Here is an 18,859-nt window from a genome sequence, read left to right as displayed (position 1 = left end):
CTAAAAAAGCGTATAATAACGGGTTTTACTTCTAGTAAAACAATTTTGATCTTCCAATGAAGGTATTATATTGTGCATTAAAATCAGAAAAAAAGCGGGCCTCTAATGGAAAATAGTTTGCAAGTGTTCTGCATTCAATTAGGAGGCACATCAGTTTGGAAATCCAAAACCCAATGTTCTTTTAAAATAATTTAGTTTATGAAGAGGGAGGAACTAGAGAAAAATCCTGTGAGTCTGAAGTGCAGCTTGCAGTGTGGAGATCGCATGTGTCACCAGTTACTGAATAGCTCAGTTAAACACAGTAACTCAGAGACCCAAGAAATGAGTCAAATCTGAAACAGTAGGTTCACCACAAAGGGGAAACTTAGCAGTGCAGCTATCAGGCACCGATTATACACAGGTAACTGTTTGTTTTCATTTCTGAATCTGTTTGTCAATCAAGGAATGCTGTGAATCAGGAGATGGGATCTCAAATACAAAACCACAAAGTCAGAGACAGCATCTGGAGGAGCTCCAAGCCACAAAAATTAGGGAAGAAACACAGAGGGAACAAAAACTGTAAATGCTTGCATGGATTCTGCCTCTATATACATTGAATTTAAATAATTGTGTTGATACATCAGTAATAATAATTGCTGATAAAAATTATAGTCCTTATTTTGGGCAGCAATATGTTTTACTAAATGTGAAATTAAAGGCAATTTGTATTAATTAGGGATAATATGAAAGTATGTAAGCGGTTGACATTTCCGACATTTTTAAACACACTACTATGTGTGAAGATAGATCTTTTGCATTTGTTTTGGCTTGGAAATACTGTGGATTGATATATGCCCCCGAAGTATTCTGTTGACATAAGATCCCAGTTCTTACCCCTGAGATCAGAAAATTATTTATAGTTCACTGTAGTTTGAAATTTAATTATGGGATTCGATCTTTGATGTAACTGTTTAGTAGACAATTGTAGTTCTCCCTGAAAGCTGGAATACACCGTTAGTACAGATACTAAACCAAGATCTTCTAATTGCAGGTGGCACACTCAGATTGCAAGATATATATACAGATATTTTATGTAGGCTTACATAAATAACTTGTTCTAGATGTGGGGAAATTTACAGACATCAAATCTCAATTGGTAACCTCAAAAGAACAGTTTTATTAAGGAAGGTCAAGAAAATGAAATGGGCATAGCTGTTCTGTGGTTTAGTTTTTCCAGATTCCTAGGAATTGTTGAGTGCCTATTGGCTTCTAATTGAGTTTTACCTTCAACCCCTGCCTCTGGTGCCAGGACACATGTGCTGGGATTCTGCAAGAGCCGCAGGATGACTGGATATTTTTTTAAAGGCTGTAGAAAATAGAAGTTGTCTACTTCAGGATGTATTTAATTGACTCTTCTAGCTGGGTTTTTTTGGTGGTTGTTGTTGTTGCTTTCTTCCCCTCCCAGGGGTTATACAGTGTAATTTTGTGCCTCTCAGACTTCAGCCAAAGACAGGGTGCCCACTTCTGAAGGATAAAGGTTTTCCTAAAAAGAAATACTTAATCCTATCCAGTTAAGGCTCTGCCACTTTTCAAGATAGCAGGGATAGACAAAGGCACTTTTTGTCTCTGCATACTCTCAGAAAACATATCCCACCATCAGACAGATATCAACACTTGGTGCTAACAGTGGGACACAGTGAAAATTCTCCCTCTGCTAACCTGGAAAAACCACAGTCAGTCTCTCCACATAGGTAAAGTTCAGTTTACTTAATAGCTAGGTGAGGTTCTTCTCCCACTTTGCCTCTTCCTGTCCTCTTCCTTGTGTATCGTACTTTGCCTCTTCCTCTTCCTTGTGTATTGTACTCAAAACCACTGAGAAAAACTTTTCTGAGCCATAGTTGCAACTATTGAAAAGTGCTGTGGTGATCAGCAGCAAATAACGCATGACAGAATATAGGTGTTAATTGCTCATTAGCTGAATCTGCCATAAAAATTCACATTATGACATCTATGTCTGTGTGAAATATTCAAATACTTTGAACACCTAGAAATTAATATAAAGTTCAAGTTTGGAAGTGAGGGAAAACTGATGATCAATGTATTGAAAATGAATGATTTTTATCTTGTTTTAATGAAATAATCTTCTACAAAGGACTTCATTCCTTCCAAAAGGCTCACTCCAACGCTTAAAGCACAACTGGATGGGGCCCTGAGCAGCCTGGTCTAGTGGAAGTTGTCCCTGCCCATGGCAGAGAGGTTGGAATGAGAAGATCTCTGGGGTCCCTTCCAAACCAAGCTATTCCATGTTTCTGTGACCTGCTAAAGGAGAGCAGTGCTCCTCACTTCTCCAAGTCAGATCCAGACCAGATGGCATCACCACTTCCAAGGCTGAGACTGGGGCTCCCGTTCAAAATGATAACATTCAGAGGCTCAGTTTTGAGAGGGTTAATTTTCTGTGGTTCAAGAATTCAAGATATATGATATTTGTTTAAGGTTGTTGATTGATAGCTAGAAGATAGGAAATGGTTAAAAGATACTGTGAGAATTAGAAGGTTAGTTGGTAAACTAGGCAATGTTTTTGCCATCTATACCTATTCAGGATTTTAGAGGCTTCGTAGTGCCATTTTTTATCAGTATTAGCTATGTCATAGCAGGTGTAGAGTTGTCAAGTTGGTTAAGCAACTGAGGGTTACTCCTTCCTAAACTAAATAACTAAAGAAATAATGAGTCCTTGACTTTTGGTTTTTTTTGGCATAGAGAAAGAAATGTGAGAGAGTGTTGCCTTATAAATGCATTATAATGTATTCTCTTGTATTCATTCATCCTCTTATACAGGCTGGTATAGAGTCTTATGCAGAGTTCAGTCTATATATGTTGAGTCCATGATAGAGCTGAAGCTGCAGGCTTTCCTTTACTGCAGGCTGCTGATATCCCCTAAATGCAGGACATTTAAGGTACTCTAGAGCAGAAAAAACCTTATCTTTGCTATGGCATATTGAGCTAATGCTCCAAGGAGGAAATTGAAAATTTGTAAGTGAATGCAGTCCGCACCACTTGGAAGTTACCAAAGGGATATTGAGTTCTAGAAAATGGTATCTAAATATCCCAAGTCCTCCAACAGTCCTTCAACAATATTTCTATTTATATTTCTCTTTATTTTAATATCCTGAAACAGTAAAATATATTGATGCTTATGCTTTAGAAGTTACTGTAAGGATGTGGTTGAAAAGTATTTTGTGTTAAGTTTAATACCTGTGTGAAACTCCAAGTGAGTAGCTTTAGATTTTGACCAAAACCTGTCAGCCCTTAGCCCAAGGTGTACAGACCATCACATAGATCCAGGTTCTCATGTCCACTAGTTGGTGTTGCACAACAGAAAAGTAAATAAAACTACTTCTGTGTTAAGGAAAGACAGTTGGCTAACCCGTAGAAGTGAATTTCCATAGGGGGAAAGAAAATCTTAATAAAAAAATCATCCAGTACTCTATTTGAAGGGCTAAAGTTGTTACAAAAGAACTCAGATAAAAAGGAGATCTTTGGCATAAAGGGGAAAAAACCCAGCAAAATACCCATTTGATTTCAGGAGTAATCATAAATGCAGAACCAGGAATGAGGAAGAACAGGGGAAAATTAGACTTTTGCACTAATATGATCTCTATCTCTGGCTAATTTCCAGGGATTTCTAGATCCTGGTGAGGTTTGTGTATTTTGAATCAGTCAAATAGATTTCTCTTCCCTCTTCCAAATACCTGTCCACTCTGCCCTTGAACCTATATAGTGCTTTGAGCTAGCAGCAGCATTTAGTGTCAGCTGGGGGAAGAACCACATCAGGATCAAGTTATTTGAAAACTTTAAAGGTAATATTATGTGATTCACACACATTTATCTCATTTTTCAAAATAGTTTAAGATGTCATCTGAGTCAATGGGTCTTAAATGCTTCAAATGTTTTTGAAAACATGACCACAGGGATATTTGCAATAGCGAGAGACCTAAATCTCTTAAAAAACCTGGCCCAGGGACACCTAAATGTGAGAACCCCCTTGGAAATGTACCTGAGATCTTTGTGGGTGCAAAGAGATTGAAATTTTGATTTAAAATTTATAGAGAGGAAATAACCACAAAATATATTGCTTGAGTTCAAAATTATTTTGCAGTCACACTTAGCCTTCATTTAAGTTGACATTATTTCAGCATCACAGTTACACTGAAGTAACTTCTGAGCAGCACCTCAGAAACATTGCATTCTGTTGCAACAGGTGTGTTCTTCCAGACAAAACTAATTTTTTAAAAAATTGAGACATTTCAAAAGATGATTAACTTTCAAAACCAGTTGAGATTAGTCTCAATTGGTTTTGAAAATCTGTTTTCCCTGCTTCTGCTGCTTTGAGTTTTTTGTTTGAGTGTCTTGTTAGGAAGAAAAAATAATGCTGCAATTGTGGTTGCTCTAGAAATAAAATAAAGAAAATGCAACCTAGACAGTACTAAGTTGTGTTAAGGAGAGAGAAACAATTAGAAGATCCTGTTTTCTTTAATAAATCCTGGGTCTACTTATAACATATTGAATTAGAATGCTGTTATAGTGGAATTCAAAACCTCTTGGTATGTTTCCTACATATTCCCAGTGCTTCAGGATTTATTGTGAATCATTGTAACACTGTGCTTAAAGTTTTGCTAAATCCATGCCTTTGAATATTGGATTATATTAAGACTTTTGAGCAGGCAGTGTTTATGTTTTCTTTCTCAGTGATCCTGTTTCAGTGGTAGAATACCTCTGAAAGCACAAAAACACCCCATGATACCATTCTGGGCTGGGACTGTGAAGAACTTAATTACCCAAGACTCTGTAGCAAAGGGCTAGGTAAAATGTTTTGGTTTGTGATCAACTAGGTACACAAATAAATTGAATTAAGGAAAGTTCTGACTGCACTTTTAGTCGCTTCTGAGAATCCTCTGGCTAAACACACTCCTGCTTGTGGTTAGAGTGTAATTATTCCAGAACACTCCTGGAATATGTGTGGAACTGCAGTCTGCAAATGCAGGCCACCCCTTTGTACTCTGGTTAATGTGATTTGGAAGGTTTGTCCTCTAGTTAGAAATCTTGTCTGATAATTTTGTAGTGTACTTACAGGAGCACAACAAGCTGGTCGTAGAATTCTAATTTGCTCTGGATTGCATTATTTTAATTATTTATGTATAAAATAAACCCTTAGGGAACAAGAGCATAGTTTACTTGTTTGGTTTTTGTTTCTTATGCCCATTCAGTGATGTTGTGGTTATTTCAAAACGCATATGATAATTCTCATTTGTAGAATTAATATGCTCTGCTGAATTTTTCCTACAGATTGTTAGGTTGTGTGCAGCAGATAAGTCGCACTTTCAATTTATAACTCTTTGATTATGAACTAAATTTAAAATAATATTCAGATTTACAAGCCTAAAGCTGCCACCTAATGCCATTATTAATGAACATATCAATGGACTTCTTTCAAAGCCCACCGAAATGAGTGTAAATCCTTTAACTCACTTCTCTGGGCACATTCTAAATGTATAAAATTTTGTTGCTTTTCCCTACATATCAAAGGCTTTTGACTAAATTGTCTCTCCTCAGATGAGGTAGGAAGTTTCTTCTTTACAGCTTCTGTGATAGACAGGCTATGCTAATGTCCTTGTTTTGCAATAAACTTTGCTTCTTCATTACTTATCACCAGAGGCAATAAAATCTTCAGAGGCAAATATAAGTTTTTCATTGATATACTTGTTTGTATTTGTAAGACATGAAAGATGTACATGTAATTAAGATCAAAATTAAAATTTATATTTAAAGTATATAAATCTTGCAGTATTAATACTCCTCATATTTATATTTAGACACTTCTGAGTCGTGTAGCTAATAATTACTAACTAAAAACTCGTGGAAGTAACTTATTTAACAAGATATAAAAAGTAACTGCAAGACATCAGAAGTCAGAGTACATTTCACAGGGGCACATCTCCTCTCCTGTGTATGTTGTGCATTCTGGATGTAGCAGAAGAAATACATTTGGGTTACAATTTCCAGTATAGGAAAAGAGGCAAGGTTCCCTGCAGTGTTCTGGGGTGTTATCCTCAGTGTTACCAATTATGGCAAATGAGCCCAAATAATCGAATCCTAACATGTAAATAAATTACCATTTTAATAGAAAAGCTGCAGTGGTACCTATGGAAAAGATTTCTACCCTTCTTGCACCCACAGAGAAAAGAACTAATTCCTGTCCTTGTTCTCCTTGCCCTTCCTGGCAAACAGCTGGGTCAGCGCCACTGCACTGTGCTCCTCAAAACTGGATTAGCCCCCAGGAAGACACAGTGAGGAGATGTGGGTTTTTATTTTTTTCCACTTGATTTTCTTGTGTCCAGCTGCAGAATTACACACAAAAGCTGCATGAAGTTCAACTGCTCCTTTTTCTTGCTATCACCCTATGGATGTACTTGTGGACATTGAAGTGTAAAGGGTTCCTCTCTATTTAAAGAGAAGAATCACATTATTTCTGCCAATACTGTGGCAAAGAGCAGGAAAAAATTGTAAGCCCTCCTTTTCTGTAGCTTGCTCTTGAAAATGAAAACTTAATTAAAACATATAATTCTTTTTTTTACCTTTCATTATTAATCCATCGTTTAGACAATGGAGAAGATTGGAAAAAAAAAAAACCCAAACAAAAGCTTCTTTTACATCATGAACCTTTTTTAATGGAAGTCAAATGATCAGCTACAGAAATCACAAGTAACTAGCTCCTGTTAGATAAGGAAATTAATGTCATCTAATTCATATGAACTGTACTCATCAAATGAGACATTAAGAGAACTTCCTCTAAACTCAGCTTCCTTCCAGCCAGTTTTATGCATGTACATATACAATTCTCTTTCCAGAATAAGATTAGATAGCACAGATATTCACTTCATCCCTGTGATTGAAGATACAAGTTTTAATTGGAGAGCTCTTCCTTCTAAATAAGTGCTTTTTTGCACTTGCATGGGAAGAAATACTAGTTTTAAAAGAATGAAAAATTGTATAGATTTTGAAATTCTCTCATGTTTACAAAATGAAAAAAATAAGATTAATAACACTGAGAAATCACTTGTTAAAGTTTAAATTGAATATGGGAAAAAAATTGCTTTTATGCAGCTGTGTGTTGTTAGGAAAGAACAATCGATGAAATGGAGCAATTTCAAAATCAGTCCTGAATTCTCCATCTAAATTTCTTTCTTCAGCAAACTCCCAATCTTTTCATGTTACTTGATAAGATCCTACTTACTCCAGACTGTCATCAATTGTGACTTTCAGCGCTGTAATTCCAAAGAATACACTACCTATGATTGTATATAAGCAAAAGAAAATCAAGAAAATCTCATTTCACATCTAAAAGAGGATGTTCCAAAAATTATCTTACCACACATTTTATTGCAGTGTTTTATATGAATATTAGAGAGGGGTTAGCAGTCAGAGTCAATCCTCCCCATCAAGGCACAGCTGCAAATATTAGGAAATTTTTTTTTCTTCTTTCTGGAAAGGAAATGTAGGGATTTTCTATTGAATTCAAACATCTAAAAAATTGCTTAATTTAATTAGGATACAGTGAGACTACTAGTGCAGCAGAACTTCATTCAGCAAATGTTAGGAATCAGAAGAGAAAAATAAGAATGGAAAAAAATTATCCAGAAAAGAAAATAATCTTCAGGAAAAAACGCTGTTGTGTTGGAATTCCTTGGAAGCTGTTGTAGAAGGTTGGGCAGTATTTCTCTGTGTAAGCACTTAATTCTCAGTTTTACATCTGTTGCTTCACATTAAACTATAAACAGCTCATGGAGAGAGCTTAAGAAGAAAGTGCATTTAAAATGTCTAATACTGAGTACACAGTTTTTTATGCCAAATGATGCTGTCAGGCAAAAGCAGTCTCAGACCTAAACCTGGGATATGCCTAATACAGTGAGTTTTCTGGAAACTGAGGTGAGGTTTGTTTGACTTCTGTTTGATGAGTCTGCTATTTTTCCTTCTATAATTACAAAATTTAGCAAAACTAATGAAAGTATCCCTGTGTTTTGGGTCAGGCTCAGAGATAAAATAATAGGGAAGGTGAACAACTGGCTTCACTTAGTGTTCGTGGGAACATGGGGATCAGCTCTCACGCCATTGTAAATACAGGGTGTTTCTGCTGAAGGTTTTGATCTACATGTATGTGTAGATAATCTACAAGAGAGAATTAGACTCTGCTGAATTGATAATTCTAGTGTAACGAAGAAGCAACAACCATTATATTTACTGTGGGACTTGATTTTTCTGATATTTGATATTTGTGTCCCATAATCAGAAGGAAAAACTTCAGATATCTCCATTTCTCTGTGAGACTTCCCATGTTTTGCTACGTGACAGCTTAAATCCTTGTAGGACTATTGGGTTGAAGTTAGTTTTACAGCTCTTGCTAACGAGAAAATTAAAGGATTTGACTTTTAAACCATGTTTATGACTCTGGTTTTCTGGAAGAAGACATTTTGATCCGCTAGTTTTGCTTATGCTTAATGTGTGTTCTGATATGGAAAAAACAAAACCAGTCTTGTGCTTTTTTCACTTACCATATTAATGTCCCCAAGAAAAGCTGGTAAATATCACCCACCTGGGATGTTTGCACAGAGATGGTTCTGATGCTGGAAGTTCATTCCTACTATGACATTTGAGTATTTCTGCTATTCTTATTAGCACAGCTCCTGATATCTCAGTGTGGACTCTTCTATGGAAGGGGAACTGCTGCATAAGTAAATGATGGTTAGATTTTGTTTGGGGTTTTTTTCTTTGTTGTTGCTTTTATCTTATTGGTTTTTTTTTTTTTTCCTAATATACTATTTCTGTCTGTTATGTGGCCCACAAGTATAGTTTGTAATCTTTGCTGTTGCTATCCTCAGCATAACCTCCTCCTCCCTTTCTCCCTCTATGATCTACGGAAGTAATGTCATCTGTATTTAAATAGGAAAATCTGAAACTGAAGGGTCAGGGTATTTTTTCAGCTCTCAAGTCCTGAATGAGTGCCTTAAATGGATAAGTCATCTTTATTTTCATTTGTATTTTTTTTCCTACTCTGAAAGCATTGGAATCAAGTATTTGAATCAATAATAATATTAATAATGTGAACTTCACTCTCTATCCAACACCACCATGTTAATTTTATTTTGATGTGCTATGCCCTGGGTTACAGTCTACTCAGTTAACAAAACAAAATTGCTCACTTTTCTCTTTATCTCATATTTTAGGGTTTGTATTACAGACCTATTATAGTCAGAGGCCTCTGCTATATCCTTATATTCTAACTCAACAGGAACAGGTTAGCTATGAGTTTTTAGTTGAAATGTATAATATGCATTTTTCTGTTTATATCCAGCAATATCAAATTTTTCCTGTATAGACTCTGAACAGTACATATTGAGTATATATGAAGCTTTTCTAAACCTACTGAAAGCACTAAACCTTTTACAACCAAATCTCTACTTGCTGCTGAAAAAACCTACAAATAATATATTCAAAAACTCGTTATCTTCCTTCTGTGTGCACACATATGAATTAACACTTAGTCTGTACTTTTAATATAATTTAGAGTATAAATTTACAATTTCTTCTGGATTTGAGAGAAATTCTAAGAAATGAGCCAAAGTGGGTTTTATTTATATTTTTAATTTATTTTTTTTAAATAGAAGACAATAGCAAAATAAAACTGTATCTGTGAGATAGTAACAAAATCTCTAAACATATTTGAAGTCCTCTAAGGCTTGTGTCAGAGAGAGTTCTTCTTTTCATGTGTGTGAAAGGAAGTAAGGAGTCTGAGAGATCTGTTGGAATTCTGCTTTTTGCTGGGCACTGGTTTGGAGGAGGGGGAGGTCGAAGCTCTGGCTAACATCACATTCTTTCCTGCATTCCTGACAGGGATTACATTTTAGGACTCAACTGTAGATTCACCACACTGCTAAAAATGGTGCAAAGTTTCATTGTGCTGATCCATGAGCAGGAACTTAGTCCAAAGCTTTGCCTGGCACCCTGCTTTGACAGCTATGGGGCTGTTGGAGAGAAACCTGGGAGCAATTTCTGTTGGTCCAGTCACTGCACTATTTTTATTTTGAGTGTATTGGTTTACTTTGATTGGAACTGCTGTGAAAAGCAGTCAAGGAAGAAAACCTCTGAATGTAAGGTATTGCTCAGGAAACACTTGAGAATTGCTAAGAAACCATGCAAGAGCAAAAAGTCCAGTGAATGTGTGAGGAAAAAAAAGAAGTTATTTGGAGGAAGCAAAGCTAAGGCACAAGATTTGCTGGACATACTATGGCAGGTAAACCTACCCCAGGTGATGACAGATCTTTAGGGGAAATATTCAGCTGGATTATTATAGACATTCTTGTGACTTGTTCTTAATGCAGAATAAATGGTTCTGTGATGTTTGAAGAAGGAATAAATCCATCAAATTCTTTTGAGGAGGAAAAGAAGAGAGCAGGAATCTTTAGGTGGTTGGTGGGGCTCAGTTGAACGTGAACACGCCGAGGTGCCTGTGAGGACAGCTGTGCCCAGCTCGGTGTCAGGCAGAGATCTGGAGCTCTGGAATGGTCAGAGCATTGGGATGAGCCAAGCTCAAGGGCGTTGGGTGCAGGAGCCCAGTGCTGGCTGTGAGCTCAGCTCAGGCAAAGCCAGGGAGGTGCTGGTGGGGCCCCTGTCCTTGCCCTTACCTGTCTGTGGGCACAGTGACGTGTGACAAAGAAGGGTCAGCATGGCCTTACTGAGCTGGGTTCATGTTCACTCAGCTATTTGGCTGTTTTTGGCTAATCCAAGAAAGGCAGGACCATGACAACTACAGGATTGTTTTAAAAGTCTGCTGTTTTGCAAATCATAGGAGTTTGACATTGCTCCCACCTAAGAAGTTGTTGCAACATGTGAGTTTTAGTATATATGGAATTAGGAGAAAACTTGTGGATTGTCAGTAAAGCATTTTCATCCTCCTCATAAAGTATAACTAATTTAAACTATTTTTTGTTTTTAAAATCTGACAATTTTCTCTACAGAATATTTTCTGTAGTTCCTAATATTCCCATTAATGTCTGTGGACATATGGTAATAAAATTTCCTTGCTCAAAGCTGAAAATGCAGAATCATTTTTGAGACATAAAGGAGGGGAGGGATCTTACACCTTCCCAAGAGAAGCAATCTGGTGTGTTTTGTATGCTGGACATGTTTGCTGTGCTGCTTTCTGCACTGGGATGCTACAAAGCACAATGGGAGCATTTATAAAACTTTTTATTGACTAAGAACGGGACAGTAGCATATGGGAACACCAACAATTGCTAACTGATCATGAAATAAAGAAATTCCAGTATTCTAGTGTTATAAAAAGAAAGGGGGAAAAAAAAGTCATTCAGAACTTAGTCATATTGGTTCAGCTGTTGTAACCAAAGACTGATAAGATAATAGAGGTCTTTGTGGCTGTTTTCTACTGAAATGCTTTATCTTTATGATACACTTGGGGCCCTTTAGAGTGGAAGCTTTTTAAACTGCTGCTGGAGTTAGAACTCAAATTAGATGCTGTTGCAATGGCAAGGGGGCTCCTTAGTCAGGCAGCCCTCACAAAGTGACTTTTATCTCCGAAGCCCTTCCATTAGATTGTTACTTTCTTCTGTTTTTCCTGTTTATTTTTGTTGACTTTTGCTGCCCTATTTTGTGGCATTTAGAAGGTGACCCAATCAAGAAAGGGTAAATGCTAAATGCTGGACAGAGCCTGTGAAGTGGAAACATCACAGCCCATCTGATGTGTGCTGCAGACTGCAGTGTTAGACAGAACGGTTTAACCAGGTTATCTCTGGGAAGCTAAGATCAAATACACTTTCTTTTATGTCTAGCATTGTGTTCCTGCTTTCCTTTCAATGTCCATGAAATAATAAAATCCCCTCCAATCTAACAGAGGGATTGAGTCACAAAGGCTTTTTTTTTTTTTTTAAAGGGAAAAAAAAAGCTGAAATTGCTTAACTTGATTCAGAATCATTTTTGATTGTTGGTTGAACTGTTTTGGCTGATGATACTTTGGAGCTGCAGTTATGTGATTTAAAGCCCTACTTAGTTTCTGGCAAAGTCCAAACTTCTTTCTTGCATTACTGCCTCCTGATTTCATAAAAGTCACACAATGTGTTTGTTCTGTAAACGTAACGGGAGTAATCATTTGTGATTTATTAATTTGTATTTCCTGTAAGTGTATGGAGCAAAAGTTAGTTTAGATGCAGTGCATAAACAAGGATGATGTTTGTCATGTTTTACACTAATCACAGAATTCAAGAGAACCAATAATGCTTTGCAGCTGTGTAGAGATTCCATGCAAAGATCTCAAAGCACTTCAGAAACATTAACTAACCAGGCATAAAAACCTCTGATTGGTGGTGCTTTACTTTGTCTACATGTTGGGACACTAAGACACATTCAAGAACTCACAGTAATTTTGTGTCACAGCTAGGAACACTACTTTAGCAAGCTATGGATCATGCCTATAAATTTTTTTATTTATGACTCCAGTACTTTGTCTTTTATTCATTTGATAGAATATGTGGTTTTACCTTGTTTTTTTTTCCCGAGAGTCAGAGAGATTAGTTTAAATTATGCTATGTAAGCCTAGAAGTCTATTTTTTGTTGTGCCTGTTTCTTTTTTTTTCCTCTTACCAGCAGTTATTACTCTGCCTCTACCTCAGGACAGCTTGCCCCAAGGACAGTAAGAAATTTAACATTGAGAAGCCTGCAGTGTTTGCTTAAATGCAGCTACATTTGTATATAGACTGAATGGGTTGTAAAAGGTAACAGGAGTTTTAAAAGGTGGTAAACCAGTGGTCGATATAGGAACTTTAATTATATTGTATTGCTATACTTTCAGGATACTAGTTTTTAATTTTTTTTTTTTTTGCAATACTCAAAGAAATCTAAGTAGATAAAATTCAGGATGGAGTTTATGATTTTTATTAAATGCAGTGTAAGATACATGATGCTCTTTCTGTTACTTAATGTGCCAGAAATTGTGTAGTATTCTAGTTGGTTTTAATAGATAGAGTTTTGCCACAAGCAGAATTCTTTCAAATGTAATTTTAGACCACAAGTTGAACTCTTCTCTCTTTTTCAGAAGATTTATAGCTACTTTTCATTTTCTGTCTCCTGATTAGATTGACCTATGACCAGAATTTCAAAAAGTCAAGAGTTCTCTTTGATGCCTTAGTTCTCTTCAATCTGAATATTTTAGCTCAATTTGTGCTGAAATCCAAAATGAAGAGTAAAACAATAAGCACACAGGGAAAAATTAAAATATTACTACAACCAGATTATTATCACAAAGGTAGGGACATATCCAAAGTATTCTTAGAAATAATAACAATTTTTTTTCCTGAACTTTTGATGAGACTGACACATCTCCATTTTAAAAAGAAGTCCTTAAACACTATCAGCTTCCCACCAACACTCAAAATTTTAAATACTGCTGGTAAAGGGAGTCAATGGATCAAATTCAGTATATCTGTAGTCACTGAAATAAAGGCCCCTAAGAAAAATGTGTCAATTTTAAAGGTCTTTCCTAACTGAAGACCATTTTGTGATAGAGCCAAAGGTTAATAAAATCAGTAGTGAATGTAGCAATTTTACAGATAAGCTATTCACAACAAGTGTAGTTACTTGAATAAAAAGCTAATTCAGTTCTAAAATGCCACATGCAGTAGCAGTGAATAGCTGCTTTTAGGTGCTTTCTGGAGGAGGATAAAATACAGAATCACAGCACTCTTCTTTTCCAGCATCCCTGGCTGCCTGTAAATTGCTGTGAATGGGACTGTGGGCTGACAGGCTCTATTAAGACAAACTGCCTTTCTCATCGGAGAGATAAAATAAATCAGGTGTTTAGTCAAATTAAAATACTTCAGATGGAGCAGGCCCTGGGGAGCACTGATCCACCTGACAAATCTGAGAGAAACTCAAGACAGATGTGTTTTGGGGATAAGGAAGACCCCATGGAAAAAAATGTACTGCTGTCTTTGGAGTAAGAGAATAGGATTAGAACAGAGAGAGAGCTGTGGTATATAATATTTTATGGAAGCTGGCATATTTACTGTTCATTTTTTACTAAGCTTTTTGTTTTATCTGTTTTTATGGCAAATACATTTTACAGATAGCTGTATTTTAATTTTATTTATAGATATTTTCAGTCAGCAGCAGAAGTTTATTTACTGGTAATGAGTTTAGGAATCTCATTGCTCGCTACAGTAAGTGGATGCGAAACAGATGATGATGGCACACAGCTACTGATGACCTCCCTTGTCCCAGCCAGATCAGCTCAATCTGGTCTGCATTCTAAGCAAGTTGGTTTTTATTGGTATTTAAACTGTAAAATAATGGTCGGGATTTTCCACTCTGAAATTAAATTATGCCTCCCCCCCACCCCACACACACACACACAGTGTTCATGCAACAACATTCTCATCTTATGCTTGTTCTTGGTTAGGTGTCCTGCAGTTTCATGGAGGTCTCGTGATTTTCCAGGAGCACAGTGTACATTTTGTGGTCATCAGTTCTATTCTGTTGCTGGATTACATAACAGGGTACAAATTAAAGAGCAGAGTACTTTAAATGGGGTCATTTATTTCAGATGTGTTTCTCGGGGGAGGGAAAAGGAAAGAAAAACAATTGCTGTGGATTCCTGAACAAGAAAAGTTACTTCTGCCTGCTATTGTAAAAGAATCAGAGAAAGAAAGAGAGGGAAAATGGAAGGAAGAAGAAAGAAAGAAACACAGACAGACTATAAATTTGTGGCAACTATATCAAATGATTCTAAGAAATCCTAACAAAACAACAACATTTTGTAGCCTTTGCAGGCACTCTTTGTGGTGGTTTCCTACTCATGTCATGGAGCAAGTACAAGCTATACAGACCAATATGGAAATGGGGTGGGAGATTAATATCTGCTTTGGGTGTGTAAAATATTTTACGACTGTAAGCTCAGGGGCTTGCATTATGATGCCAAAGCTGCTTGACAGATGTGAAAGTCTCAAGCTGTTGTTTCCCAGGTGGCAGTGGAGGACAATAAGTACCATTTGAGGCAGCAGGTTGCTTCCCACTGGCTTTCTAAAATTGGTGGGTGGAGTGGTTGATCTCTTCTGGTCACAATGGGTAAGGGAGTTTTTCTTTGGCAGAAGAGTCTTTTACCTATGGAAATAAATTCAAAACCACCTAAAAGACCTTTGAACCATGCCGAAAAATCTTCAAGACCTAATAACACAGTTTAGCAGGGTTAAGGTAGGTCTATATTGAAGTTGCAGAGAATTGAACAAATGTCAGCACGGAGCTCAGTACATGCTGAGGGATCCTGGCAAGGCAGTTCTTCCAGGGCAGGCACTTTCCTGGCCACACAGCTGCCTAAGCTTACTTTCAAAAATTATTTTCTATTTGTTTTGGACTTGTAACAGCTTTTTGCACAGAACTCTTCTATTGCTTCAGTCACTTGTATCTCACTAAGGCTTTGCAATGAGTTGGTCTGGGTAGGAGGGTCCTTCAGTTTCAACTTCATGCAGCCATCATTCCTCTTGTGACTAAGGAAATCACTATCAACCCTTTCTAAAATTTCAACTGCAACAGAATTTACACATTTTTCTTCTTCTGGAGGCCTATGTCACATGCATACTGGATGTACGTTAGGCATTAGAGGGTAGGGAAACATCAGCTTCTTGGAAACTCATTTAAAACTAAGATACTTAATAGTGAATAAGAAATTGAATCTTTTTCAGTACTTTGCATTGCTAAATGCAATTAATAAATGTACATTTACATTTTTGTTTCTCAGAGTTTGTTTAGAGCAAATTACTTAAGCTACACAGTTTCTTTTTTTTCCATACGAAGCAATTTCAGATAAAGGTTTTCTTTTAAGCTGCTTTTGCAAATGAAATTCTGTGTAAGAATCATACTGGCCCCACAATGTAAGTAGTGGATAATCTTGGGTTTGTCGCCTTCTTGGCAGGAGCTTGTTTTGTCTTCCTTCTCCTTATGAAACCTGTCAGCCCCTTTTTTCTTTTCTTTACAAGATATCCATCTTATTCCCTGGAAGAAGCTGGAGTCATAATCTTGTGACTGTTTCTCCATTCCTCCCAGGTCCTGTTGCTCACACCTTTTCTTCCTCTTCAGAAGTCCAGTGACTTCTTTATCACAGTCCTCTATTGTGAACAGGGGAAAGGAAGTTTCTGAATACTCTCTTTTGTGCCACTTCTCATATCATTGTGGCAGACTACAGGCCTGAATAATTCTTGGTTTTCTTCTCTGATTTTCAATTCTACTTTACAACATTGAATTGCTTTATTAATCCCACTTCCAGCTCTAAAGTTCTTTCAGATGATCTTCCAATATTCTTGGACTTCTACCTTGATGTATTTATATTATCTCTTATAGACCTATGATTCTGAGGCGTCACAAAAGGAAATGTATTGTATGGCTCAAATATAGGAACTGACATTGCTGTTTCTGACAGAGTAATATGTTCCTATATAAGGTGGGATATTTTCAGATTGATTTGGAAAAGGACCCTGTACTCTCCACTTATGAGACCCATGCAATTTACCCATAAACAGACCATTAAGCATCATTAGTGCAAAGAATAAATGTACCGTAGTTTCATGTTAATTAAATGCTCTCTGTAGAGTAAACTTTGAAAGTTAAATGAAAATTCTTAAGCTATTTTCTCAGGTTAGCCATTTCTCTTGAGGACAAGTAAAGCTCATTTTTAATACAAATTCCGCAACCATGGCTTACATTTACCTAAATGACCTACCAGATATATGGGTATTTTAGAGAAATTATCAATAAATTCTTCAACTGCTTCTTCCACCAAACAGCATCTTTTAAATTCTGTTTTAGCATTTGTACATACTTGGAGCGAAAAAATGAGAAAATATATAAACTGAGGTAAAATTATGTCTGATAAACTATGAATGTATTTATCACAGTGGGCAGATTTAGATGGAAAGGATCCAGGGATTCATACAGAATAAATCCCTGCCAGAAAAAAGGAAATATTCTGTATCTTTTTTGCTCCCATTTCTGTTACATCCTCCCTTGCTTAGAGCACAGCAAATCTATGTGTAACATTCTTTTGAGATTTGTGAGTAGAAAATATATCCAAGCTGCTGTTTGAGAAAGGCACATTGGTGATGCAGCCATTTGTTTGGAGGGGTAAATATTGCTTTGTAAATATTGTCTACCTCATATTTACAGTCCATCTTTCCCCCACGTTTAGGTACACCAGAAAGCCTGGCAGAGAAAGAGCGGCAGCTCTCTACCATGATCACCCAGCTGATCAGCTTACGGGAGCAGCTCCTGGCTGCCCACGATGAGCAGAAAAAGCTGGCAGCCTCTCAAATCGAAAAACAACGGCAGCAAATGGACCTTGCTCGCCAACAGCAAGAACAGGTGAGGCTCCAAGAAGGAAACCTGTGAAATGGTTCATGCAGAATGCTTGTCACAAACTCTGCTCTGCCTGCTGTTGTTCCCTTTTGTGGTTTGTTTTTTTTTAATATCTGCAGAAGTTAGACGTTTCTCCAGAAAGAGGGAATATTATAGGACCCTGAAAAAAAAAAGAGTGGATGATAGATTTCACAGTTCTCCTTGCACTGAGATGCAATTTTGAGAGTTATGAACAAGCCAGACTATAACCATTATTTAACACTTTCTCTTTCTGAAAAGAAAATAATTAAACAAAACCCCTTATGTATTCAAACCTTCAAATACCTTGCATAAGTAAGGTTTGATTTGTTTGTTGAGGTTGTGAACAGTTTGGTTTTTTTTCTTGCTTTGTCTTTTTGGTTTTTTGGTTTTTTTTTTTCCTTATTTGTTTGGTTTAGAGTTGTCCAACGAGCTGTCCTCTTCTCATTGAACAAAAGTGCAACAACAATGATCCCATGCACTAGTCCCCTGAGCATTAGATCCGACAGATCCAAATTAATGTGTGGTTTTTAGGAATCTGACATTATTACTAGAATTATCTTTTCAGTTAAATATATTTTATAGGATATATACAGCAATGTATGCTCTGTTGATTTTAATGAGTTGTGACGTCTGGTATTTTATGTGCTTGGGTATTTGCCCACATGTAGGAATATGGACTCATCCCCTAATGGAAAATAACATAAAGGAACACTGTAAAAAATCAGAAGTTAGAATGTCATTTAGCCATCTAGAGATGACACAGTAATTAACTATTGACACTTGTGAATAAGCTAGCACAAATTAATCTTGACACATTTGCAGACGAGTGATATCTTACAGTGAACACTTTGTAATTATATTTCAAAATGAAAATTAAATGACACTTAAAACTAGGTTGTCATGCTCAATGAAGCGAGCATGTAGCTCAACCGATAGGCAAATAAAATTCAGAATTTGAGCCACATGGTGCTTGTGTACCCTGCTTTACTGTGTCAAGCCTATACATCAAGACGATACTATGGTAATTGCATTGCAGGGTCTTGGGTACATTTTCTATCACAGAACTGCTCCAGTGAAGAGGAACCTTGGAGATTAGATACTCCATGGTATATTTCTTGTTTTCATCAGGAAATGCCTATTCAAATGTGCTACATTGTGCATGCAGGTACAAAAAGCTGTTCACAAGCTGGCAGAACCCTGGCAGATCCATTCTTTTGCACACACAAACAAAAGTCTCCTCCTTGTCTTGGCTGTGGTTTACTGTGTTAAGCTGCAGCCAGGTCATCAGCAGCTCCAAACAATACTGGATGTAGGGTACTGTGTACCTGTGAAAAAATGATACAGCACTGAGAGAGGGTGGCCCACAATGCAGCTCCATGTTCTGTATCATTTC

The 18,859-nt window shown here is 36.8% G+C and overlaps 1 protein-coding gene and 1 long non-coding RNA gene across 6 annotated transcripts in view; one reads left to right on the top strand and one right to left on the bottom strand.

Annotated features, from left to right (window-relative positions):
- The window catches only part of SOX6 (SRY-box transcription factor 6), a 370,211-nt gene that overhangs the window by 207,903 nt on the left and 143,449 nt on the right, over positions 1-18,859 (top strand). For all 4 annotated transcript variants that reach the window (XM_054515289.1, XM_036383763.2, XM_054515290.1 and 1 more), the window contains exon 6: positions 17,279-17,451. In XM_054515289.1, the coding sequence (XP_054371264.1) occupies positions 17,279-17,451 (173 nt within the window). The remainder of the gene's footprint in view (positions 1-17,278; positions 17,452-18,859) is intronic.
- LOC118687071 (uncharacterized) overlaps positions 1-18,859 on the bottom strand; it is a 68,087-nt gene that overhangs the window by 12,736 nt on the left and 36,492 nt on the right. Inside the window, exon 3 of one of the 2 annotated variants that reach the window (XR_004980284.2) lies at positions 17,439-17,605. The exons of the other annotated variant lie outside the window; for it this stretch is intronic. This is a non-coding gene — a long non-coding RNA (uncharacterized LOC118687071). Of the gene's footprint in view, positions 1-17,438; positions 17,606-18,859 lie in introns of those variants that run through there. 2 annotated transcript variants of the gene reach the window in all.

The sequence above is a fragment of the Molothrus ater genome, chromosome 6 (assembly GCF_012460135.2).
Source record: "Molothrus ater isolate BHLD 08-10-18 breed brown headed cowbird chromosome 6, BPBGC_Mater_1.1, whole genome shotgun sequence".
NCBI lineage: Eukaryota > Metazoa > Chordata > Aves > Passeriformes > Icteridae > Molothrus > Molothrus ater.
The sequence above is the reverse complement of the archived record's forward strand: the minus strand, read 5'-3'. Positions and strand labels throughout refer to the sequence as shown.